This window comes from Dermacentor albipictus, chromosome 3, assembly GCF_038994185.2.
Source record: "Dermacentor albipictus isolate Rhodes 1998 colony chromosome 3, USDA_Dalb.pri_finalv2, whole genome shotgun sequence".
Lineage (NCBI taxonomy): Eukaryota > Metazoa > Arthropoda > Arachnida > Ixodida > Ixodidae > Dermacentor > Dermacentor albipictus.
Genome location: NC_091823.1, coordinates 54,184,890 through 54,211,903, shown reverse-complemented (window position 1 = coordinate 54,211,903; position 27,014 = coordinate 54,184,890). Strand labels below are relative to the sequence as shown.

The 27,014-nt window shown below is 48.1% G+C and overlaps 1 protein-coding gene across 2 annotated transcripts in view; it reads right to left on the bottom strand.

Moving 5' to 3' along the window:
- Window positions 1–25,687, bottom strand: part of LOC139057394 (proton-coupled zinc antiporter SLC30A1-like) — a 65,782-nt gene extending 40,095 nt beyond the window's left edge. The window contains exons 1-2 of one of the 2 annotated variants that reach the window (XM_070535478.1): window positions 25,310–25,686; window positions 4,401–4,838 (exon numbers count right to left, since the gene is read on the bottom strand). Coding sequence is in view for 1 of the 2 variants with exons in the window: in XM_070535477.1 (XP_070391578.1) it covers window positions 25,310–25,333 (24 nt within the window). In the remaining variant the exon portion in view is untranslated. Of the gene's footprint in view, window positions 1–4,400; window positions 4,839–25,309 lie in introns of both variants that reach the window. The other variant, XM_070535477.1, reaches the window with a different exon arrangement.
- Window positions 25,688–27,014: the final 1,327 nt, after the last annotated feature.

Genomic DNA, 27,014 nt, shown 5'->3' with positions numbered 1-27,014 from the left:
AGCAGAGGCGCGCGAGAAGAGTGAAGTTGAGATTCGCTAAATGGAGGGAGCAGGCCCTGGAGCCAAAAACTGGCGAGGCCCGAAATAGCAGCGGGCTCGCGAAGTTCGCGTCCGAGGCGAAAACAGGGAGTCGTAGAACCCTGCGGCGTCCGCGGGCGTGCGAGGGCGTGCGAGTGTGTGACGAAGGCGCGCGGTAGTGCTCCCCCACGTGTCCGCATGCCAGTTGGACTTTAAGCTTTGCGTTGAGAACGGGCGGCGGAATCGCTGGACGTTCTAACCGCACGGAAGCGATTGCGAGTCTGGAAGAGTCGTTAAACTTGCGACATCGCGGCGGTCGGTTGCGTTGAAGGATGGACTTTCAGTGACGGCCGCGGGGGCGCGCGCAGTGCTGGCGAAGAAGGCGTGCTGGACGAAACGCGGCCGCCGGGGAGCCGAGAGCGTCAAGTTTGCCCGGGGATATATTGGGGAACGATGCGACTTCCTGCTTGGTTCCAGTGCAGAGGTGAACGCCTATGCCAACCGCGTGCTTAAATGGCTTCACCCATATCGGTTGTGTTTCGCAGCTTCGACATCGCTTAGCCAAAGTGTTCTGAACTATGCGTGTAGGGTAACGTTGCGACTCATATGGGTTCTTTTTTCTTTTTTTCTGCATGACGCGTTTTAACTAGACTTCTCGCATACGCGCCAGCTGTCCCTACGGAGTCGTTGGGCAAACGGGCTCAGCTCCGAGTCGCAAAGTGTCGTCAGCTTGCAACACCGCTGCGGAGACGTTGAAGAATGATAGGGCGCGGTGACTGGGCTGGACGGCTGAGCGAATATGCCAGCTTTGAGAATCGACAGAGGGAATCGATTGAGTCTGCTCTTCACACTGATATTTTTTGTTGCCTTAACAACTCTGAGACGTATCCTCGAGGAGGAATTGGCCTGGTTCTGACGTGGAAAAGCAAATGAAGTATGTTGCAGTTAAGTTCATCCACCTATTCCTGGACCTCGGCGTAGCGCTGCAACTGCTTTGCACGCAATTAAAGAAGGCGCTATTTTCCTTCATCCTCGACGCTGGCCTCAAACAGACGCCCTATAGATGCTTCTTACTGTACATGCGTGTCCTTGCTATACTTGTGCGTGTTGTGCGCGTCGGTATACTGTGTATTAGGCGGTAATTTTATGGCATCACGAATGTAATTTGGAGCAGTGTTCTAGACGTGTGGCCGGGCAGACGTTTCCAGCACCGAATAAGGAATCGATCAGCTTTTGAGGACCGGCCATCGCAGCGATTGTCTGGATAGTCGTCGTGTTTGCCGCCATCGTATTCCCTCGGTCAGAAGTTTGCAGTAAAGCACATTCGGACAGTTCAGAATTTGAACCCCCAGGTCCGTAACACGTGAGCGGTCATGCCGGCATGGGCGTTGTTGTTCGTAATAGCTCCATATAGCCTTCTCTCATGACCTCATCGTTGTTGTGAGCTGTCGTCCTCGGGCCAGGGACACCAATTTTGTGTGTCAAGCACGCATTTATAACGGACGACTTCTACGTATTTCTGTTTTCGTCTGCATTAATGCTTCATCGGAACGATCGCCAGAGTAATTATTTCGGGATTTGAAAAATATAGCATAGAGTCAGGTCCCGACTGCGATTCGCACATTCAGAACTCGGCACTGTTCTTACCTCTACTCCCTGTTTCTTTTTCTAAACGAAGCACTTTAGCAGCTGACGAGAGCCAACCGCAAATGCGGCGACAACAAGCGAGCGGGATCTTTGTACGGCGGCGGCGGCGGGCGGCACACTATATTGCGAAGTATTTAAGCAATCCTCGATAGCAGGGTCAGCAGTCGAGGTGTTGTAACTTTTTTTCAAATAGCAACGGAAGAAAGGAGCGGCGGCGGGGGAGGGGGCGGCGCACGTGCCAGACCATGCACATAGACTGCTCTTGGCACGTGTCATGTGATTGCAATCAACGCGTGGCCAGCCGGCGTTGAGTCCTCGAGTCCCCGTGTGCACATTCAAATACAACCTACTATAAATGGTGTCAGCTAATGTTAGCCAAGCAGCTAAACTAAAATAAATATATATAAAAAGACACGGTGCAGGATGAAATTTTAAGACTTGCGCCGCATTCGGTCGTCAGACCTATGACGGCTGAACACCGCAAGTCTCATGATTGTATCTTGTACCATGTCTTTCTTAAAATATTTTTTATTTTGTTGTTGAACAGGTTGGCTAACGTTAGCTGGGACACACGGTGAATTAGAAGGTGCACATTCTTGCTCACTTTTCTTTTTTCAGCAACACACAGGCTCAAGTTAGCAACAAAATGGTTGTCATATGTCTTGATTGTCATTTGCCGTGCCTGAAGATTACGTCGGCAGATGGAAGTGCTCCATGTGTTTTATAGGACAACGTGAAATTATTCACCCGTAATGTAAAGGTTATCGCAGAAAGAGCGAATTAGGAACGTGGTCAAACACGCCCGATTCCTGTTCTCCTCGGGGCCGGCTTTCGCCAAAGCGCAGCGCTCTTTTTCTGTACCCGACCCACACACTCCGATGGCATCAGGAGAACGATGACCTAGGGTCATTGACCGAAATTGGGTTTAATAACTTTTTTCCCTGTACTTTGCCCCACTTCTAGCTGCTCATATGACACTCAAGTGCTGTGGAACAGCCGCCTACGGAAAGTTTCCAGTACAGACAGATGAAGTTGCCAATATTTAATACCATTACCATAAACATAAGTTAATCAGCCTCGCGGAGATATAGACGGGCATCTACCCATTCTTTTTTTTCTCTCGCAGCTATAAATGCACTATTCCGGAACTTTCCACGTCGGTGCTGTAATCCTTTAGGTGCATGCCGTGCCCGACTACAATATGTCGCAGCGTCTGTCGCAGAAATTTCCGTAGCGCCGAAGTCGTAAGAGAGAACCGCATTTATCGCGCTATAGCCAGAGCCCTTCAATCATACAAGTTGCGAAACTCGTTGTGAGTCTCATGTTTCCACGTTCGGACAAAGTAATTGTCCAAATGCACGGAGTGTTTGCTGGTTGTCGCGTCACGTGTGCACTGCAACAACAACCATTTTGCAAGCGCGCACACACACGCACACACACACACACACACACACACACACACACACACACACACACACACACACACACACACACACACACACACACACACACACACACACACACACACACACACACAAACACACACACATGCAAAATAAACATATAAATATAAAAACCATAAAAACAGCAAAAAGGTCGAGAAGGAAGACATGCACGTGTGAATTCAACAATCTCTAGTGAAGCCTTTTCCTGTTTTTTCGCCCGTATTTGTCATTTCGTGCACATTTTAGCAGGTGAAAGGCAACGACACAGCGAAGCGATCGTGTTGTTGCTGACCGATGGTACATATGTCAACTTATTTATTTATTTATTTATTTATTTATTTATTTATTTATTTATTTATTTATTTATTTATTTATTTATTTATTTATTTATTTATTTATTAAATACGGTGAACACAAATTCCAAGCAGGGAGGACGTTACGAAATAAGAATAATGTGGTGTATTGAATAAAACACTGCATAAATAAGAATAGACAAGTTTGTTACAGGTAATATATGGGTCTATATATTCTTCAGTCTTTGGTCAAGGAAATGAAAGCTTCCCTTCCCCCCACCTCCTTAACGAGTCCATTCCAGAGTGCGCCTTTCAGCCACATACCTCCAACATATACACAAGTATATGGGCACGAAACGGGGTTCACTCTCGAAATTTTCGGGCCCCTCATGGCGCCACTCATAACCGGGCGTTGCTAACGCTTGACGGCACGATATTAAAGTATGGACCCTACAAATGTTTAACATATTTGAACGCAACACTTGCTTGTGCGAGTTCTCCTGCGATTGCGCTATGATTGTGAACAAAATTTTGTTTTCGACAATGGGACATGCGTCCAGTGTCTATTGCCCTGTTTATGCTTGCTTTCTCGTGTTCGTTTCTTTCTTTCTTTCTTTCTTTCTTTCTTTCTTTCTTTCTTTCTTTCTTTCTTTCTTTCTTTCTAGCGTTTGGAAGTCTCTTATGCGTTATGGAATGCGTACTCTATTAAAGGTCAGGGCTGATGGCCAATGCCCTATAAAGGACGGATCACCACCGGAACGACGTCTGTCTGTTTTCTGTGAGGCATATGACAATACTGCAAACATCTGTCTCGAACAACAGCAGCACCTGCATTTATATTATACGCCACGCGCGCGCCCTCTGTACACGAGAAGCCGACTGTCGAGAAGACACTACAAATGTTCGTACCCACAAAAATGTTCTTACGCAAAGACTGCTTTAAGAACTGACGCCAGCCAATCGTGATGAGAAGGGCAAAAGAGCGAGCACCACTTGCCTAGTATTCAGAGCTTCTGCTTTCTTCCCGCCATGCCCGGCGCGGTGACAGGGTTCGTTCTCCTTGGGGCTGCTGGTTGGCAAAATTCGCGTAAGCGTTTAGGAATCCAACTGCACACAACGTGGCGGTACGCGACCCCGCCTGTCGACAAAACCGTCTGCACACGTTCCGTCTGCGCGTGTGACAATTGAGTGAGATCGGCTGTTAAGCGCATCCGCCGCCGCTGAAGAGGACGCGACAACATCGACGACTCCGCGTCGGTTATCGCCGAAGTGCCGAACGGACAAGATGGGGACGCCGTCGATAAGCCTCGGCGTAGCACGCCAGCCTGCTCATCTCGCGGTGAAGCCCAGCTGATAACAGAGCGAGTCACTTCGGATTCCCGGCTGTGAGCGTGAACGATGACGCTGCTGGTCTTGTGTTTGCAGCGTCTTTCGTCTGGAAGTAAAACGAAGTAAACGAAGCAAACTGAGTGTCTAAGGAGCGTAGCGATAGTAAGCTCAATAAACAGGTTTGTAAGTATAACGACGTAGAGAGAGAGAGAGAGAGAGGAAAGGGGAAAGGCAGGGAGGTTAACCAGAGAAAAAAAAAATCCGGTTGGCTACCCTACGCTGGGGAGAGACACTTTTATAACGACGTAAATAACGTGGATTTGTATAAGAACGACGAATGAACCCGCCGCGATAGCTTAGTGGCTGTGGCGCTGTACGGTTGAGTTCGAGGTCACCGTGGGTTCGATTCCCGGCCGCGGTTCCGGCATTTCGGTGAAGGCGAAATGCGAACATTATCGTGGACTTAGATTTAAGTGCACATTAAGAAACCCCAGCAGGTCAAAAAATAATCCGGAGTCTCCCACTATGCAGCGTGCTTCGTACTCAAGAGTGTGGTTTTGGCATGTAAAAACCCAAGTTCAGTTTGTAGAGCAATAAGCAACTATACTAACTGCAGAAGAGAAAACTTAAGCTTGGCCGCCGAACAACCAGTAAGTAGCATTGCCGACAGTTTCGTACTTCGTCAAAGATAACACAGTCAGTGATTGGGCCACGAGAAAAAAAGAAAGGAAGCTGAAGAAAATTTCCGCATGCCAAACGTTGGTCTGTTGATAGTCATCGTAATAAAGCATGCGTCTGAGCCTACCCACAGTCCAGTGCAAAAGTTAAAGGACCAAAGCTGGCGCTAAAATATTTTTTTTTTTCTTCGCAGCCCATAGGCATAATGGCTGAAATCAAGTGGTACTGCCTACGTGCGCCTGTTTGACCAGCGTCATGTATTGATACAATTTCACGTCGGGCGACTGTGCTAGAAGAAATTGAATTTTTTTTTTTTTTGCCGATGCGTTGGTCTATATACTATTGCACTCGACTGTATATATCGGCCTGTCGGAAGAGAGCTTGGCACTCTAGGAGAACACTGGATCCTTCACACAGAGTGTGCAATGGTTAAATGTATGTGAGCACCGAAGAACGCTTCCGAATGTGCCAAGTCCTCTTGCACCCGCAAGATTTCTACAATATCTCGGCATACAAGTACGTGCAAAGATTGCTGACGGCTTCACACTGCGAGATAGCTGCGATAGATTATGCAAGGTTGCCCGCGCGATTTCAGCTGAAGTCTCGTACTTGCATCATACAGAGTGCAACTGTATCGATGACGAAAGCGCAGCGAAGGACCCGAGAACAAAGCACTTGCAGAGAGACGGATAGAATGTCTGCGGTGCCCTTTAAAGAGTCATGGAAGCAGTGAACTGTAAACGGAGCACTCAGTGTTTCCTGCCACACGTATCGGGTATCGCGTGACGTCAGAAAAACGCGAGCCGCTATGTAGTCACAGGAAGCGCGCGAAGGCAGGCAACGGATCCGGACAGAAGTTAGATACAACGCTTGAATTTCAAAAATCAGATGTACATTTATACTTCCTACAGAAATGGAATAGCATTTGCTATTCGATTCGTATTCGATACGAGAATTTGACAGCTTTTCAAATATTCGTCAAGGCCTAATAAAGCGCGAAACCTGCGCGCAACTATCGTCTATATACGCTTGGAGGAGAATGATTTATGCGAGTGAGTACTGGTATAATGAGAAGAAACGGGGATAACCGAGGGGCCCAATATTTATTAGTCATATCATACCATTATAGTATATATTATATTATATGTATTACAGTCATCATATCAATTGGTAGAGCATCGCACGCGTAATACGAAGGTTATGGGATCGTTTCCCACCTGCGGCAAATTGTTTTTTCATCCACTTTCATTTCCATTAATTTATCGTTTCTTTATTTCATATATTAAGCACATGTAATTTCCCCTATGTTATCCTTGGTGTCAGTGTTTGTTGGCTTCTTATGATACTGGTATAACGGCCTCTTCTAATTTGATGCTGTTAGATTAACCTGAAATACTCGGCCATTCTTGCAACGTACTTTTTTTAAAATTTAATCTGATACACATACAGGATGCATCGTTACCGCATAGCGGGACCTATTACTGAGAAAGCATGCCACGCAGAAAGCTACAAGGAATGACTTCCTGTCATGCATTAAAGGGTGAATCATTCCTAGGTTCTTCGATAATGTGTTATGTCGAATAGCGAGGTAGAGTTGTCTTTGCTAATACGGAAATATATTCCTTTATTCACTAATATCATGTGCTCCATTCCGATCTTTGACGGGGTTCCTGTTCTGAATGATACCGACAGTCATTGTAAGCCTTTCTTTATAATAAACCTCCACATGAATCCAACATTATTATTTATTTATTATTATTATTTTGCATAGCTCTTACCCTTAACTTATGCTAGCAAACAATGCGGCCATATTCGGTTAGATACAAGCTTGTGCAATTGCTTTGGCTTTTTTAAGAACAGGATTAGATGCATACTGAGCACAAATAAGGTTTGCTGACCTCCTTCTGCCCTTTCACACTGCTTCCCGAGGCAAAAAAAAAAGAAAGGCATTCGATTCGATATTTAAAGTAATAATTTTTTTTTCGAGCGCTAATGTAAAATTTTTTTTAATTCCCTGTAAAAGAAACACTGCTCACTTTTCCGAATTTTCGTCCCGCCTCACTATACATGTACTGTAATACAGCAGAATATAGTTTCAGCGGGCGCACCGCAAGCGATTTTCGCATGCTTGTTTTTGCGAACTTTCGGATGTCAATTCTGCATGGTTTCTGCGAGCAAATAACATCCATTTTGACTGACCGGTAAACGAAGCGCGCGCGCGCACGCACGCACGCACACACGCACACACACACAGTTTGTATACACAATAGAAACATACGGCGGCAGCTGAAAAAGCGGCATGTATTTATAGAAACAAACTGTTATTCTGAATGTCACGATGCTGGCAGTACTCTTATCAAGCTGTTCTGTGTCTTATGGTTCGTTAAACTTTTTTTTACGCCTCCTGGCACGCGATCGCTCTGGCTTCCCAACTCTGAGCAGGAAAGTTGCTTTTGGCAACATTCCACGGTCACGCTCTACGGACTACTGAATCGCCCTCGTGAGGGAGTCTACTGAGTTGCAGAAAATGTCTGTAACACGTTGCTGTCACTCAATAATATAGGGTGTCCCAGATAACGCTAACCAAGCTCTTCAACCAAAAAGAAATTTAAGAACACGGTACAACATACGATATTTTAAGACCTGCGGGGTCCGGTCGTCAGACTTCTGACGACCGAACACCGCATGTCTTGTAATTGTATCTTGCATCGGGTTTTTGTCGTTTTTCTTTGAACAGGTTGGCTAACGTTATCCGGGACACACGGTATAGTTTACCGAGCGCTACCTAACTGCTTACCGATATCAAGATTACCGGTACTGGTTACTGATAATCGCCACAGAGGGCGCAGTGGTCACAACGTCTGCTGCTGAGCCTGATGATGCGTGTTGTGCGTTTCTTTCACGACTTCTCATTTTCAGGTGCACTTTGTTTCTCTTCATGCACTGCTGTGAAGTGTGACGTGTCTGTTTTTAATTTCAGGCCGCGCGATCGATGGGAGAGCAGTACAAAAATGCATGTGTGTAACAAATATATTGCTGCGTCTTATATAGCCCCACGTGATCATAATAGACGTCTCGCACGAGTGCCGTTGTACGGCTCTTGTAATGAGGGATGCCGTAATTTCAAACTGCAGCGTCCAAGTACAAGTAAGTGTAAGTCAAAGCTTAATTGTAAGGGCAGTTCTCAAACTTCAAACGTTGTCGGTCGTCATTATCAAGATTTAATGTTCGATTGACGGATTTATTCTTTTCCTTCTAAAGATAACTCACGGAGCTAACCATGAAGGGCAGCGCGAACTTACGAACACTTCTGGTGTAGTGACATCGCATAAAGTGAACGAGGACAGGAAACAGTAGACACGTTGGACACAAGCTCCAGAAAAGGACACAAGTGTCTACTTTTCCTGTCATCATTTACTTTTCGTGGCACAGTTAGACAAAAAAAAAAGTAATACATACCAACTAGCTCAACTTTAATTATACTTTCCGAACACGTATTAAATTTTCATTATTTCGAACTTTTTCTTCCTCGGCTTACATATAGCTTAGACTTAAGCACTCAGTGCGACATTACAAGACGGTGATGTCGAGTCAGGTGCGGGGTACGCGGGTTTTTTAAAGACCACGAGTACGTCATTGCATTTCTCCTGCACTGTAAACATAGGTATACAGCAATGCGCATGCCTGAAACGTGATGGGTGAAGGTCATGGCTTTTGCCGAGTGAGGTATCCGTAACTCAACTGACATATTCAAATAATGCTAGGCCCCAGTTCTAGATGAAGCCTTGGCTACGTCTCAGCCACAATTTTTCTTTTTTGAGAAAGTCTGCTGCAAGATAACGCTATATACTCATTACCTGTTTCGAGAAAGCAGTGCTGGGTCAAGCGACAGCACCTCCTTTATTGTTTCATCTGAACTACGGCCAAGAATGGGCATTTAGTCGTCAATGAATGGGGCACTTCTTAGAGTTCATGCATCTTTGCTAGTGCTCTTACGCTTACAAAAGAAAGCCTATCGGCCTATCCCTCGCATGAACTGCGGTTTTGATGACTGAGCGAGCTGACAAAAAAAGGCAATACAATGGAAGACATGCGGCAAGCCCGCGCTCGGCCGTTCGTCCTGCCAGTTCACCCCTCACAACTCCCGAGCAAAAGATCGATCTGAAAGTGCTGGCGGACCAACTCAGGGCTGTCCAGAGGGCCCGTGTAACGGCAGAGGGGCTCGGCCTCTCTGTACCGACGTGGGAGCGGCCCGCATCAGTCCCACACTGATCCCTCAGGACCTAAATAAAGTTCTTCATACCATACTTACGAGCGCTTCAAATTCCGGTCTGTATAAGCTGCGCTTTCTCACCAACGACCTGGACGCAGGGTGCTTTGCGGGCTGCCCTTTGATTGACGGTTGACACAGACCACGCCGCCGCAGAGCGAAGACCGTCGTGGAACTCCCCTTAACATCTTCGCCAAGAAGCACCCACTCCGGAGAGTTTTACTCATAGGCAAGAGACTCACGCGGATGGTGAATTGTCGCCTTGTGCCGGCACTAAGCGTGGCGTTCGCCGATATGTTTTGCTCCGCGCGCAGACAAGGAAGGTCGCTGGCCCGTTGTTGTACACACGCGCGTGCAAACCGAACACCTGCTGTGTTCGCGGACCGCAGGTCTCTCTTCCGCTATCCGCTCGCTCCGCGGTGCACCGAGGCCACGGGAACACGCCAGCGCGCGCACGCGAGAACAACATGATGGACAGTGACTTCATCCCTTGAAATAAGCGGCACAGTCGCTACTGGTATGCGGCTTTCCTTGTGCAGTCGCTAGTCACGACTCGCGCAATGCAGAACCTGACAACGACAAGTAACGGTTAAAAACAGGTCCTTCTACACCGTGCTTTCGGTATCCGATAGTGTCAGACATACGCTATAACAACAACCTCGTGATGTCGGGAGAGAGTGGCAAAAGGTGTAGAAGATTCAGGTGGTAACACAGTGCGAATCTTCTGTGTGAAAAAAAAAAAAAGAAAGGCACTTACGATCAAACTGTAAAGCACAGGCAGTTGGAACTGGCACACTAATATGCGAAATACGGACCTTCATGATTTACAATGCTCAGTAGCAGTAACAATCTCAGAATAGTTCGTTTGGCATTATGTGTATAGCCAACCCGTAGGACGTATTTTGATCCAGGATAGTTCGGAGCACTACTAAATGGGAGGGGGACATAGGGTGAAGCTCATTATGGAATGTCGTTTCGGTCGTCAAGGTCGTTTCGCAAAAGCGTGATGGCTAAACAAAATGAGATTGTCTAAGCAAAAAAGTTATAGTAAGCAAAGTTTGGTAGGAAGCGAAGTGAACCGATATCATTAAAGGGAAGCTGAAAGGTTTTCCAGAAAAAATGAGTGAACATCTGTACATAATGGTTTTCAACCCTCCGAATTCGAATATCGTATCCAAATTGAGCGAAAGAAAGCGCAAATATATTTTATTTTGACGAAAAGTGCAGCAGCGGACACGCCCAGCTCGTGCGTCTCGTTTCTGCCTGTGACGTCAACTCTGCGTCGTGACGTCAACTCTGCCGCTGCCGACCGCTGCCGCTACACATGAAGCGCGGTGCCAGGTAGTTTGGTGCTGTTTTCTGAGACGGTAATGGAAAATTTAGAGAGACTGCGTCTTTCTGAGGAGTTCGGCGTTACTCCCTACATGTACGAGCCGATTGCGAAGAGCCGGCCTCTCGAAGAAGCAAACGATGCTGGTGCGAGCAGTGCTTTAGACGCGAACGAAAGCAAAGCCTTGTGATCTCCTCGTGTTGGAAATGCTCTTTAGTGAGTGTGTTTTTTCCAAAGCGATCTAGTGATCTCGGCGATCTTTCGGTGATCTAGTGAGCTAGTTTCCGGTCAAACAACTGTAGTGTTGTGTTCCTGCATGCCTCCTCGTGGAACGTAAGCGGGGATGCGATCGTCGGCATTTGTGCGCTGTCCAAAGCTGTCGGCAATCTACAAAGACGGTTTAAACGCGCGAAAAGCTTCCCGGTTCATGCGGTACGTGTAGCGACCTTCATCTGTTGACTACCACTCACGTTGACTACCACTCACGTTGATTACCACTCACGTTGACTACCACGCACGTTGACTACCACTCTACATACACACAGACGCACCAACAAAGGAATGCAGGGTCGATCGAAGCAGATACACGATGGCACGCACGCAGAAACAAGCGCGGTCAGGCACGGTCGCGGACGCTGCGAAGGAACGAAGCAGAGTTGACGTCACAACACCGCGGTTTCCGGTCTCCGCTCCGCTCGCTCACTCAAAGGGGGGCGGAGCTACAGCGCAATTTCAACCGACGATTACGTCGCTCCTAATTGAAAAAAAAAACCCAAATTTTACCGACATGGTTTATAAGGTTCCCGCATCCGTATATGAGCGTCTTATTGAATTCGACAGACTCTTCAGCTTCCCTTTAATGTGGTAACTGATTCTGACAGCACTGAGTACTGCGCAGGAAATGTCCCCGTTCTTTTTTTTCTTTAAAGACAGACTAATGGACCCTATTGCACCAAAGCAACACAGTAACTTGATAGACGTAGTGAAACACTCGATATGAATTTCGATTGCCCGGAGTTATATAGAGTGCACCCTTTGCTCGATATACGGGCGTCCTGCATTCCGCTGCCACTGAAATGCGGCCGCTGCCACAGGGACTCCGACCCGCGACCACTTGCTCACTAGCAGAGCTCGTATAGCTACTGAGTCATTACGGCGAGTATTCTTCAAGTTTACGTGCTCAAATTCACACTGGATACAAGATACCTGCGACGTAATTCTGCCCGTATGCGTTCAAAAGTCCAAAGTTGTAATCACTCTGTATAAGAACGTAAGCTTCGGAACCTAAAATACTGGTAGTGGTCGGGAATTAATCATCGTGATCCACGATTATCAGCACATTATTATTATTATTATTATTATTATTATTATTATTATTATTATTATTATTATTATTATTATTATTATTATTATTATTATTATTATTATCCTCTTTTCTGACTCGTTCCCACTAAAGGGAACAGGCCAAGAATCGGACGGCAGGGGGTAGCTTAAGAGAATTCTTATTTGAAGAGGAGGAACTGAAATTAAAATTAAAAACAAAAGGATATATTGGAATAAACAGACTAGTATTCCGCCTGCAGCCTCTTTCTTCTCTTCTTCTTCCTTGATCTACATCCACTTCCGCCTCGTCCTAGCGGCGTGTTTATATAAGTCTAAGTAATTATGTAGAAAGCTCTATGGTGACATGTACTTAATTGGAACTGCACGTTTCACCAGGTGCAAGACGTCCAAACTACTCTTTCAAGGAATGTAAGCAGATGCTCGCCATTAAATATGTACAAGTAATGTAAGCAGATACTCGGCCAATAAATATGTACTTGTCCAGTCCCGCCTTATACTATTGCAACACTCCGGACTCCTTCTGCGGGACGGCCTTCACTGCTGTGCCACATCTAGCTTCGGATATACGCGACAACACATGTAACCACCAAAACACCTGTTCAATTCATGCACAGCATAGGCCTTAGAGCATAGAATGCCGAGACTGAAGAGGTCAAGACCAACTCGGAAGAAGGGGCCAGATGGGACGTCAAGGGGCTGAAGGAGGCCAGCAGGGTGCATAGGTGGTTTCTTTCGGCGTTGGCACGGTTCACATGCAGCGACGTAGCGACGAACGCGGAGCGGTAAAGGCCGGGTCAAAGGAAGCGACGCAGAACGCGGTCGTAGGTCCGTGAAACTCCAAGGTGACCATGCGGTCAGGGCGCACGTCATGGAGCTGGCTCAGAACTCTCAGGCGCAGATGCGTAGAAACGACAAGCAGCAGTTCGCGTCCATCCGGGTGGAGCTTGTGGCGATATTGTGCCATCTACAAGCACGAATAGGCGAAGGGACGGATCGGGCGCATGCTACGGAATCTAGCTTCTGAATAAGCTCACGTAAGATGGGATCACGGCGCTGTTCATCACGGATGTGGCATCAAGCGGAGAGCAAGAGTACACATGCAGGCGCGTAATCGGAGGCTTCAGGCATATCCACGGGATTGCGGAAGAAATAGCGTTCCGGTGCAATCGGCCAGACCCATAAGAAACGGAGTAGGTGTATTCTTGGAGCCCGCAGTGCCCAGCGACCAAGATGCCCAGCGGGATCCTTAAGGGACAACAACCAGCAAAGTGCATGGTGATCGGTAATGACGGTGAAATGCTGGCCATGTAAGTAGGGGCGGAGTTTGCCTACCGCCCAAACGAGAGCAAGACACTCCCGTTCCGTGATGGAGTCGTTCTGTTCAGTTGAGGAAACGAGACGGCTGGCATAGGCGATAACACGGGCATTCCCATTCCGATGCTGGACCAAAACAGCGCCGATTCCGTGGTCGCTGGCACTGGTGCGGAATTCTGTTGGAGCGGAGACGTCAAAATGAGCCAGGACAGGTGGTGTATAGTAAGCGACATGATGACGGTAGAGAAAGCCGCAGCCTGTGCAGCACCCAAAAAAGACAAAGACGCCTTTCTTCAGTAAGTTTGTGAGAGCCCGTGTGACTTCCGCGAAAATGTTGCACAGAACAACGGAAGTAAGAACACAGTCCCAGAAAGCTACGAACTTCCTTTGTGCGAGTCGGAAGGGGGAACTCCTGCATGGCTCGAAGTTCCTCAGGGTCGGGGCAAACACCGGTCGAGTCGACGAGATGACCGAGCATTGTAAGTTGCTGAGGTCCGAAGTGGCACTTGGATGAATTAAGTTGCATGCAGGCTTTGCGAAACATGTCCCTGTTAACTAATTCGCACCCTTAACAAGTGCATAAGGGCGTAAATTAGTCTACGACTCACACCCTTACACCCAAAAACAGCGCAAGGGTGTGAGTTATAGACCGCTTCGCACCCCTATGGAGACTTAAGGATGAAGTTAGTTTACAGTGCACAGAAAGGATAGAGGAAAGTCGGTCGAGGTGCGCTTCAAATTTCGGTGAATATACACTGACGTCATCAAGATAACACAGGCAAGTGGACCATTTAAAACCGTGTAAGAGGGTGTCCATTATGCATTCGAAGGCGGCCGGGGCGTTACTACTTTAGGACACTACTTTAGTCTCATAAAGGCCGTCAGGGGTAACAAACGAGATCGTCTCACAGTCCATGTCATCAACGGCGATCTGCCAGTATCCTGACCAAAGGTCGATTGAAGAAAAATGCTTGGCACCGTGAAGGCAATCCGGGGCGTCGTCTATGCGTGGGACTGGGTACACATTTTTTTGATAATTTTAGGTTGCCGGTAGTGAACGCAAAATCCCCGGCTGTCATCTTTCTTTTTAACAAAAACCACAGGAGGTGCCTGAGGGATGCAGGACGGCTCGATTTTATTCTTGGCGAGCGTCTCGTCGACATTTAGCATCTTCGAAGCGTCGGCATTCAGTAACAATATTGTTGACTGTCGAAGAGTCTTTAAACACGATCAGGTTAACCTCATCGTCCGCGATCTCTTTCAGCACGTGAGCGACCTTATCGGCTTCTGTCATCTTGGCGTCAACTCATCGGAAAAGGCCAGAACATCCTGAATGTATGTCAGGTACATTCATGACGTTCTGGCACTCTGTAGACGTCTGCACACGCGAGAAAAGTTCTTTCCTTGCGCCACACTGGCAGTCTGCAGGTCGGCAAAACAACTCGCGAAATTTCGTCTTACAAGCACTCCCGCTTATGAGCGATTCTCTTCGTTGTTATCGAACCAGGTCTTCGCAGTTCCTTTTAGATAAATTATGACGTTCGCCAGCATCAAGGTCGGCTCCCAACTGTAATGTGCGCCTACGCACTCACAGAGTCGAATCCAGTCTTCACCATCAGCGCCGAAAGATGTCCCAGGATCACGGGGTGGAACCAGGATGACGGCTGGCATGGCGGCCGCCACTGACGCAGTTTCACCTCCGGTAGGCATGCCTAGAGTGGCGACTTGGCGACCTCTGCGGGGCTCCGTCTTGCGTCAAACGCCCAGCACCTCCACAAACACGTCACGTGTAGGCAAACAGACTAGGAAAACGCATTTACCATATATTTACAAGGCGATCAAGCGCTGAACCACGCGGTTGAGAGCACGCGCCAGATCAAAAGCGTCTTATTCATCGACACTCCTCTAGAGGAATAGTGCCGCGGATAATGTGTGTGTGTAATAATAATAATATATGGGGTTTTACGTGCCAAAACCACTTTCTGATTATGAGGTGAAGGAGGCCGCATTTCGCCCCCATCGAAATGCGGCCGCCGTGGCCGGGATTCGATCCCGCGACCTCGTGCTCAGCAGCCTAACACCATAGCCACTGAGCAACCACGGCGGGTAAATGTGTGCGTGTGTGCGTGTGTGTGTGTGTGTGTGTGTGTGTGTGTGTGTGTGTGTGTGTGCGCGTGCGTGCGTGCGTGCGTGCGTGCGTGCGTGCGTGCGTGCGTGTGCGCGTGTGTGTGTGTGTGTGTGTGTGTGTGTGTGTGTGTGTGTGTGTGTGTGTGTGTGTGTGTGTGTGTCTGTGTGTGGGAGCGCGCGCGCGTAACATCGTGAAATTGAAATTGTGACAATTTTCAACAATCTTGTGAAAATGTGCTCCTCCCTCTGGCATAAATTTCCTCCGAACACTTCCGAAAGGAGGGGCCACTTACCACTTACCACTTACACGTGACACCACTATTATATCCTGATGGTGCACTCGGTCGCAGCGCAGCTCTCCAAACCTATAGGCTCCAAGTTTTATTCGGGCTTTAGTTCCTTTATTCACTTGTCTGTAATAATGCCGTTGGTGTAGTAACGTTCCAGCCGCGCTCCTTCTTGTGTCCTGTTCTGTGTTTTGTGCTATAAAACAGCGAGATGAAAGAGCTAAGAATACACAATTGACTACTCCAAGTCCCAGCACCTTTATTTCTAGTCACACGCATGCATCAACATACTCTGCACCCCTGGCCTTCAGCTATGATAACCGTAAAGCGAACAGAACCGCAGAAGCAAGCTTCTGCTTACACACTGTGTTGCTGCAGAGAAGCCAGCTTTGACAAGCGCGAAGAAGCAGGTTAAATGACTTTTACCTCAGACCGACATCACTGCCTTTGCTCAAATAAGCTGTCCTTTGCTTTTCCCTTCTCTCTCACTGACACGATGCTGACGCAATGTTGAAAACGTCGCATCACGCCGCTTCCGCTAACTCACCAAGCCGCCATATTGCAAAATTTTTCGCATTCTCGCATATCCCCACGGGCGTTGCCAGCGTTAGGTAACTGCGGCGGTTAGCCTGCTTGCAATGACAATACGACCGGAATAGCGCCGACATGTTTCCTACCGCCACGACGTAATAAAACCCAACGTAATGGGAGCAGTGTTATAGTCAAAAAAGCAGCGACAAGAAATTTATCGCTTCTCATTATTTAGCGTCAAATGAAGGTTTAAGTCTTCTAGACCATCCCAAAACAGTGGCAAGCGGCAGAACGCCATAAACAATTTTATATCACACTTGTTTCTACGACCCAGTTTCGGTTTCTCGTGCCCAGGAGGTGGATGCGTCATGACGTCATTATGCACTGGCTCCACTCTTTCCGTGATCACTGCGACTGCTACATGGGAACGCAGCCGGAGGAATGGCGCTCTTTGCAACATTTCTTTCTTTCTTTATGTGCAAGCAACGTCATTATATCTATAGCTTTATTGCAACATGACGCCGGTAAATTTCCCTTGAAGTCACTACGACACGATAATATCCGCGAATCCAGGTCTTCTATTTCGAGATCAACTTAAATATCATATTAAAATATCTGACAAGTGCTTCCAAACATTCATACTTGCTAAGTGTCATCATTTTGCATTGCGAGAAACACGTCGTATAAAGTGTCTACAACTTCGAAAATATATGTCAGTATACTTCCTTCGGCTCTGGGCTACAACGCAGCCACCCCTACCAGATCTCACGGGCTTTGTTTTGGGAACACCACCACTTCCCGGCTGATGTAAAACATATGTTCAATTCCGCGAGTATACGCTGCTGTAGCAGTAAAGAAACGCGTTCAATAAACCACGCAACCATCTGCGAAGGCCTTTTGACACTGCGGTGCCACATTAAGTCCCTGACACTCTCCTTCAATGCGACGTGAAGCACTCGACTTCTTGTTTGATTGCCCTCAATCAACTGGCTTCCTCTCAAAGCTCGAGATATTATTCGGGCTATTACATCGTATAAAAAGCCGGCGGTGAAGTCAAGACGACTCATATATTCGGACAATTGGGACTCAAAAACGAAACGAAGATATCAAATGATGTTATTATTATTTTTTCTCTCTTTCTTCTGCCCCCGTCCTTTCTAAGGCATTTTCCTCCGTTCTCTCCTTACCTGGCAGCGTAGCATGCAGGCGAACATTTTTACGCCGGGAAACCTCTCTGCCTTTTCAGTAAAGAGCTTTCTCTTCCTCTCTCATCAATCAAACCTGAATTACATATCACCTAGCGTACTTATAAGTTTGTACTTTATCTTCCTTCCCGCCACCGCGTGACACAAACCTGGGGCGCTCGTGCCATATGCGACTCGCGACAAGTGCGGAGCGTGACGCATTCGCTCAATCCGCCTTTACGGCTCAGCGCGTGGAAGGACCACCGTTGCTTCAGAGGCCCCGTCGCACGTCTTTCCCTGCCTTTCTCCGACGGCGCGCGGTGGCTTGTGCAAGTACGCCGTCCCGCCTGCGACATCGCTTACGCAGGCGGGAGTTTCCTAAACGCATAGCACACGTTAAACTACTGAACAAGAGTGAGGGGCAAGGGCGCATTTACGTAAAGGAACCACAGCGCCGCTGTTTTGGGCTGTGGGTGTTGGTACACCGTTATTACGTCACATTTTTACCACTTACACGAAAAGCACCGGCCTGCTAAAAAAAAAAAAAACATGTCACTCGAGATGGGCGGTTGATTGACGACTCCAAAGATTAGCTGTCATCTCTTGGAATGTTTCTTGCGGAAAAGAAAAACAAGTCTTATAGTAAGCGAATGTGCTAGAAAATCTGGGACATCGCACAATGACGTCATCGGCACTTTCTGGGTCTTGAATCCAAGAAACGTAAGGTTTGAACCGCACCATATTAGAAATGAAGTCGTCCTTTCCGGCCAGCAAACATGTCCGGGTAGCTAAGAATAGGACCTGTCCTGCAGTTGTCTCTGGCTCAATGTTTCCATTCTGTGTCGCATTCGTGGGTGCTCATGCCCGGACGAGCCACCTGGCTACCGCTGCGGAAATGTGGTCGTCGAGCGTGTCGAGTGACTCCCTTTTGGGCGTTGCCCTAGAATCTCAAGTATGTGTTTACTAGATGGGGTGACTTCCGCCTTTCTCCACCTGCGGCAAGTAGTTTCTTCATCCACTTTTAAACATTTAAACTCTGTGGTACTCTTTGTTGCTTTCCTATAAGCCAGCTTTCAGACGCATTACCTGTATTATTATTTTTTCTTTGCTGTCATTGTCTTACTATCTAGTTGATGATTTACCCTTATCGCTACTTTTTCTCACTCCTACTATAGCCATAATACAGGGCTGCAGTGTGTGCGTGTGTGTGTGCGTGTGGTGTATGTGTGTGTGGGGGGGGGGGGGGTGCGCGCGCGCGAAACATCGTGTGTGTGTGTGTTCACAGATTAACTGTGAACACACACACACATCATTCATTTCATTGAACACACACACACACATCATTCGCTTACATTGACCATCATTGTTCACAGATTAACTGTGAACAATGATGGTCAATGTAAGCGAATAGAACGAACGAACGAGCGAGCGAGCGAGCGAGCGAGCGAACAAACGAACGAACGAACGAGCGAACGAGCGAACGAACGAACGAACGAACGAGCGAGCGAGCGAGCGAGCGAACGAACGAACGAACGAACGAACGAACGAGCGAACGAACGAATGAGCGAACGAACGAACGAACGAACGAACGAACGAACGAGCGAGCGAACGAACGAGCGAACGAACGAACGAGCGAACGAGCGAACGAACGAACGAACGAACGAACGAACGAACGAACGAACGAGCGAACGAACGAACGAACGAACGAACGAGCGAGCGAGCGAGCGAGCGAGCGAACGAACGAACAAACGAGCGAACGAGCGAACGAACGAACGAGCGAGCGAGCGAGCGAACGAACGAACGAACGAACGAACGAACGAGCGAGCGAAGGAACGAACGAACGAACGAACGAACGAGCGAGCGAGCGAGCGAACGAACGAACGAACGAACGAACGAACGAGCGAACGAACGAGCGAACGAACGAACGAACGAACGAACGAACGAACGAGCGAGCGAGCGAACGAACGAACGAACGAACGAGCGAACGAACGAATGAGCGAACGAGCGAACGAACGAACGAACGAGCGAGCGAACGAACGAACGAACGAGCGAGCGAGCGAGCGAGCGAGCGAACGAACGAACGAACGAACGAACGAGCGAACAAACGAACGAACGAGCGAACGAACGAACGAGCGAACGAGCGAACGAACGAACGAACGAACGAACGAACGAACGAACGAACGAGCGAGCGAACGAACGAACGAACGAACGAGCGAGCGAGCGAGCGAGCGAGCGAACGAACGAACGAACGAACGAACGAGCGAACGAACGAATGAGCGAACGAGCGAACGAACGAATGAGCGAACGAGCGAACGAACGAGCGAGCGAGCGAGCGAACGAACGAACGAACGAGCGAGCGAACGAACGAACGAACGAGCGAACGAGCGAACGAACGAACGAACGAACGAGCGAGCGAGCGAGCGAACGAACGAGCGAACGAGCGAACGAGCGAACGAACGAACGAGCGAGCGAACGAACGAACGAACGAACGAACGAGCGAGCGAACGAACGAACGAACGAACGAGCGAGCGAGCGAGCGAGCGAGCGAACGAGCGAACGAGCGAACGAACGAACGAACGAACGAGCGAGCGAGCGAGCGAACGAACGAACGAACTAACGAGCGAACGAGCGAACGAACGAATGAGCGAACGAACGAACGAACGAACGAACGAGCGAACAAACGAACGAACGAGCGAGCGAGCGAACGAACGAACGAACGAACGAACGAGCGAACGAACGAACGAGCGAACGAGCGAACGAACGAACGAACGAACGAGCGAGCGAGCGAGCGAACGAACGAACGAACGAACGAACGAACGAATGAACGAACGAACGAACGAACGAGCGAACGAACGAATGAGCGAACGAGCGAACGAACGAACGAACGAGCGAGCGAGCGAGCGAGCGAACGAACGAACGAACGAACGAACGAACGAACGAACGAACGAACGAACGAACGAACGAACATTTTCCTTGCTCAGTCCGGCCACCATCACCTCAACCACTAAAACGGCGAAAAGGTCCAAGGAAAGCTATACGCTTCCAGAATGTCTTACGTCATGCAGCATTATATTCAAGGAAAATGTGTACTGTACAGGCCGGAATGGTAACTGTGACTGTTGGTGCCTTCAGCACACATGCGCAAACAACTGAACCTGGGTAACGGCTGCAGACAGATTGTGGATTTCTCTGCTATTAAGCATAACTCTTTCGCAGAAACCCCTCCGTGGTTGCTCAGTGGCTATGGTGTTGGGCTGCTGAGCACGAGGTCGTGGGATCGAATCTCGGCCACGGCGGCCGCATTTCGATGGGGGCGAAATGAGAAAACACCCGTGTACTTAGATTTAGGTGTACGTTAAAGAACTCCTGGTGGTCGAAATTTCCGGAGCCCTCCACTACGGCATGCCTCATAATCAGAAAGTTGTTTTGCCACGTGAAACCCCATAATTTATAACTATTTCGCCGCAGTTAATCAACCTGTATAACCTTGCTACGGGCGTGATTATAATTGCAAACATTTAGACAAAACTACTTGCCAGTGTTTATCGATTGTTTTTCTTGTGAAGCGAAGCTTCTTATCCTTTATATTTATTTTATCGGGACAATGTAGTGGTCTCGTGCTCACGGCAAAGAGAAAGCAGAAGGCATGACTGACAAGCATTATTATTGTTGTTGTTGTTGTTGCTCGCACATCTACGAACGGCACCCGACTCTTGGTCGATAGCTTTGAGCGAGTAAGTGCCACTGTCTTGAAAGCCATCATCATCATCATGTTTCCCAAGCGGTTCGCTTTATATGGAAGGCTCCGGAACTGCGGCTACTAAATCCTATGAATGAATGCATGGATGGAAAAACTTTAATGACAGTCCTGAGATACGCGATTATCGCGCAGCGGGCCACTCCCACGTTGGGACGGGCAGGCCGAGCGTGGCGGCCGCATCATACTAAATCCTATAAAATATATATTCCAATAATAATAATAATAATAATAATAATAATAATAATAATAATAATAATAATAATAATAATAATAATAATAATAATAATACAGAAAGCAACGTACGCGGCTCAACTTCAACGCTTTGTCTTTATCCGCGCTAAGAACAGCGCGTGATGCTCGAAAACCGTGTATTGCAACATATCAAGCTGACGAAGCGCTTGAATGCAACTGCTTTACGGCCGATGCTGTATATCATCTTCGCGCTCTGTTGTAAGCAAGCGTTGAGCTGTATGTATGAAGTAAAACGGTAGGGCCACGTCTGTTGCTGCTTAAAAATAAATATGGATTCCCAGTACTGCTTAACATTAAATGAGAGCAGAAGAAGTCTAAAGATACCAAGAAGCACTAGCGTTTCCTTGTGCAGCACTGCATTCGCTCAAACGGCACCGCAGAGCATTAAAGGCGTCGAAAGGGAGAGAGACAACCATCGACATAAAAGGCACTTGCAGAGCATTTATATACATACGCCGGCTAGTTGCCTTAGTGGGCAGGAGAAGACGGAGTATCAGTTAACGATGTGTCACACAGAGCTTTACTCGCAGGGTACTCGACAAGCAAAATGTCGCTAAAAGAAAAAAAAAAGAAAAAGATAGAAGTTGAAACTTTGTAGGTGTGCGAATATTCAAAGTTTTGGATAGGAACCGCGTACCGTTCCTTTCGAGCATGGCATACATTATTCTAAAACCTGGTATTTTATTTATTCGAATATTCCATTGCGGACGAGTGTACGGGGGCCTGGTACAATTGCGGCAGCCTGTCTGTGTGCTACGGAAAAAAAAGTTCCGAGCATAATGGTCAACTAATTTATTTGTATTAAATTAGAAATATTGGCAACTTATGTAACGCCGACTTCTTCACAAACCATAAATTGTTCGATGACCGAAGGATGATAACACGAGGCGACATCAAAACGTCCCAGCAACAAAGAGCATCACAGAACGTGATTAAACAGCCAATAAAAAAAAAGACACCCCGGTACGTTCTGTAGCAATGTAGACATGTACAGAAATCGTGAAAGAATATCCAGAACAGAAAAAACGAGAAGAAAAAAAATGTACCCGCACTTTCCCCGGATGATCCTGTGTATGCTTTTGATAACAGATTCGACTTCATCCTGATTCAAAGGGTGAAACACCCGGAAGCCATTTAAGCAATAGTCTCGTGCTTTTGGCGGCATCCACGTCCACTAACACGACTATGACGGAAGCCATGCGATGCCTGAAGCCGTGCGGTATCTGAAGCCTTCCGAATTACGTCATGCGTCACTCCAAAACAATTGGTTGAGTAGAGGAGGTCACGGCACTTGCAGTTGGAGACACACGGCAGCAGGATGTCCTGACATCGCATTTGACCGACTCGTGGTTTGAGCAACCGACACCCCTTACAAATGTCACTACAGCAATTCTGGTACGTTCCTGTTGTTTTCCTTTTTCTTTTTTCTTATTAAAGATGTCTGCTGAGATGCAATTGAATTTCCCGAGTGATTTTTCCCTATAGGGCGCGTTCACCTCATGACGTGCTGATAACGGGAGGCCTTACTGCCAGATCCGTTAAAGGGAAATCATTTGTTGTTGTGATCTAAGGCAAAGTTTCCACGGCCGATGCGTAATGCGTCCATGGTGCCTGTGCACATATCAGCATGCGTATGTTTGCGTAAGTGCACTCACGTTGGTCTAACGCATGTACGCTACCTAAGCGTGCACTTTATATACACACTATATACGATCACTACGTGATCATATATAGCGTCTATATATAGTTCCATCTGTTCTCACAAAATCATGCCCGTTTACCAGCGTTGCATCCCTTGCATTACAGACTTTTTTACCGCCTGTCTGAAGAACAAACCGAAGAGCGACCCACGTGTTATTAACGACAAGCCAACAAATACTACAGGACCAACGTCTCGGAAGAACACAATACGCTCCCCCACACAAAGCTCTCAATAAACTCCAGGCAAGGGACTGGCGCCGCCTGCAAACTAACACATACCCACACTTGTCTCGTCTACACGCAATCTCCCCAGACAGTTATACGTCCCGAACATGTCCCTGGTGTAGCAACCACACAGCGACACTCGCGCACATGACACATGAATGCACCGACCGTCCGGGCGACGCAATTTCGCCACGAGTCACAACATACACACTCACTACGTGGTCTTGGGAGGCCAGACTCTCCGAACTGGACCTGGGAAGCCAACTGGCGACCCTCGACCAGGCCCGGCGAGCCGCGATCGCCAGTGGAGCCCTGTCAGAGGGAACCACCCAGGAATAAACCACGCAACGGTTTCTGCGATAATAATGTTCCTCCTCCTCCTCCTCCTTACCGCCTGTCTCAAGTTTTATCCCTCACTCTTCCATAGCGCGACAGCGTTAAGGACCCAGGTCGCAAGAAATCCGATGTCGGCGTCGGACGCCACTTGGCGAAAAATCAATCTGAACCACAACCACACTGTAAAATAATTTACGCCCTTAAAAGTGATAAAGGGCGTAAATGTGTCTATAACTTACACCCTTAGGGTGTCAGTTGTATAAATCACATCCCAAGGGTGTGAGTAATAGACACATTTTCACACTTTGTCACTTTTAAGGGCGTAAATTATTTTACGGTGCACGCAGGCCCTCCGCTCCGCGTGGCGCAGAGGCGTGACTGAACTAACTGAATTCCTCAGTGTAAAATACGTCAGCAAAATTGTAAAGTACTACCTTAACACAACCTAAACAGACATGATAGCGTCGGTGTTTAACTTGAATATAACCGAAAACATAATTCTGTTTCGCGGAAACTTAAACCCATTTTGCGAGCGAAGCGGCCCGCTCGTCTCCTTAGTACACATATCGCCGCGCTCGCTTCCGCAAGAAAGCTGAGGTTGCACGGGAACCGTGACAAGCAGTCAGGCATCTTTGAAGTCTATCGTGTTCCACTCTTAAAGGTGAAGCTTAAGCGTCCTCCAAATTTTATAGGTATGAATGGAGTATAGCCAGCGTCTCGTTGCTGAAACTTCCGCCTCTGAACGTCACTTTTTTTTTTTCTAAACGGGAAACAAATATCTGTTTTCCTGGCCTCACGTATCCCTGTCCGTCATATGCGCTGTGCTCTATTTGCTCTACAAGTTGCAGTGAAAGAAGAACCGTTACAGAAGATGCGCAAACCTGTTGGATTGACAACATTGACCCTCTCGCGCCGCGTGGCAGCGACGCGTTGTACCGAACAGTTAGCTCGAAGTGTGCCCGTTGTGCCTTAAAAAGCGCACGGCTCTTCTGGTAATGGCATTCGATAGTGCTCGTTTCGGCGCTCGCACGTTCGTGCTTCTCGACACAGGCTGAAGCCAGCTGGCAGATACACAGCGCGTTCCGTACGCCAGCCAGCTGCATATCAATCGACGTCACTGCGTCTACGCGCACTCACGGACAAGGACACCGCCGACGAAAAGCACGTGATCGGTGCATGGGGGAGACCCGCGAGCAATGGGATGTGGCAAAAACAAACAAACAGAACAAAAAACTCACACGTGAGTCAACCGGAAGCGCCATGCAGTTGCTCCAGTGCGCCCTCGAGTCGATAGCTCAGTTGGAAAGCCAACAACGTTGGCCAGGCCCAGAAGCAACAGAACAGCATCCGCAGCAGACGACGCGCGTGCTTCTGTCGCGCGGCGCTGGAAACACGTGGGGATGCGAGAGTGTGGATTGCGCGGCTTGCTTCATCGGCAGCTGCTCACTCGCTCCGGTCGTCGCAGCTGGAGGGGACGCTCGGTCCGCGGCTGTACGTGATAAGCGTAAAGGAGAGGCGTTACCACAGTTATCAGGTTCCGTGCGCGGGCTTTAGCTCGCGGCAAGCAGCAGCGCCGGTCCGCGACGAGGTCATGCTGGCGTGCGCGCGTATACGCGCACTCCCGACGACATTGCTGACGCGGTCGCGCCTATAGCTAGCCGCGCCGCGCAGCGGTTGCCTCGGGCAAGGCAGGCAAGGCCGCTCACCGCTATGTTGCGTCACTTAGTCGAAGGTGCGGCAACCTGCCCAAGCAGGCTCAGCTGGATGCCCTAGGCCCCTCCTCGACTGCGTCGGCAGTTACCTACCTCCTTGCTTGTTTTGAAGAAGCGCGATCATGCGATCGAGAGCTGTCGTTCGGGCTGGCCAGCGCATTAGGCTGCTTGGATCCCATCCACGCATGTGTGTTCATGTGCATGAGACTCTAGAGCAACTGCAGTGTCGCTGCCCATCCCTTGACACTGAACGACGTACTCTAGAAGATAAACTCAACCTCTCGCAAGAAAAGATCCTTGGATCATGGCTTATGCATCCTTGCATGAAAAAGGCCACAAAAGCCCTTCTGCACTTCGTGAAAGACACTGGATTGTATGAACGCTTGTTACGGTAGAGATTCCCATGTGATTGACTGTGAATGACTTTTTTTTTCTTCTCTCTCCTTATCCATTCTTCCCATTTCCCCCTCCCCAAATGTAGAGTAGCCAACCAGGCACGTCCTTGGTTAACCTCCCTACCTTTCCCTCTTCGTTTCTCTCTTTCTCTATTTACATACGAGGCCTTGCGCGCACAGTGCTGCTGGTAAGACAGCGCATTATTCATTCGTGCCCTAATTTATTTCTCTGCGCGGCTAGTTAGAGGGAAATGGCAGGAGAAAAATTATGTAATTAGCCAGGAGTTTCGTTTCTTTCGTGCGGGATGGTAAGTATGCTCGTTGCACCATTCACTTTATGAATGGCCATGCAGCGCAGGCGGGTCGTTGAAGGTGCAAAGTTTTTTGCACAAGGGGTAATATATGCAGATGCATCGAAGGAGGCAGCAAAGGTTTGGTCAGAAAATAATTAGCGTTCGAACTTTGCAGCCGTAAAAGGAGCAGGCACGTGCACCTAATTATTAAGCTGTTTCCAGAAACAACTGATGGCATACACACAGTGAACGTCTAAAACGCACTAGTTTCAACGCCACTGCACTACTAAGTTAGAACGGTATACATACGTTATTCTCAATGTATGGGCTCTTCTAACGTCTGAATAATAATAAGAAAAGAATATCTTCGAGCGCCACAAAAATTTCTGCGCCCCACCGCACCAGAGGAGAAGTTTGGTGACACGGAAACAGTCCGAACGAGCGGGAAGAACAAATTAGTGAAACTGGTTTTGATATATTTGTGCCCTCTTGTGCTATGCAGAGGCAACGCTGCGCTTCAGCATGTTTGACTTGGTTCATCAG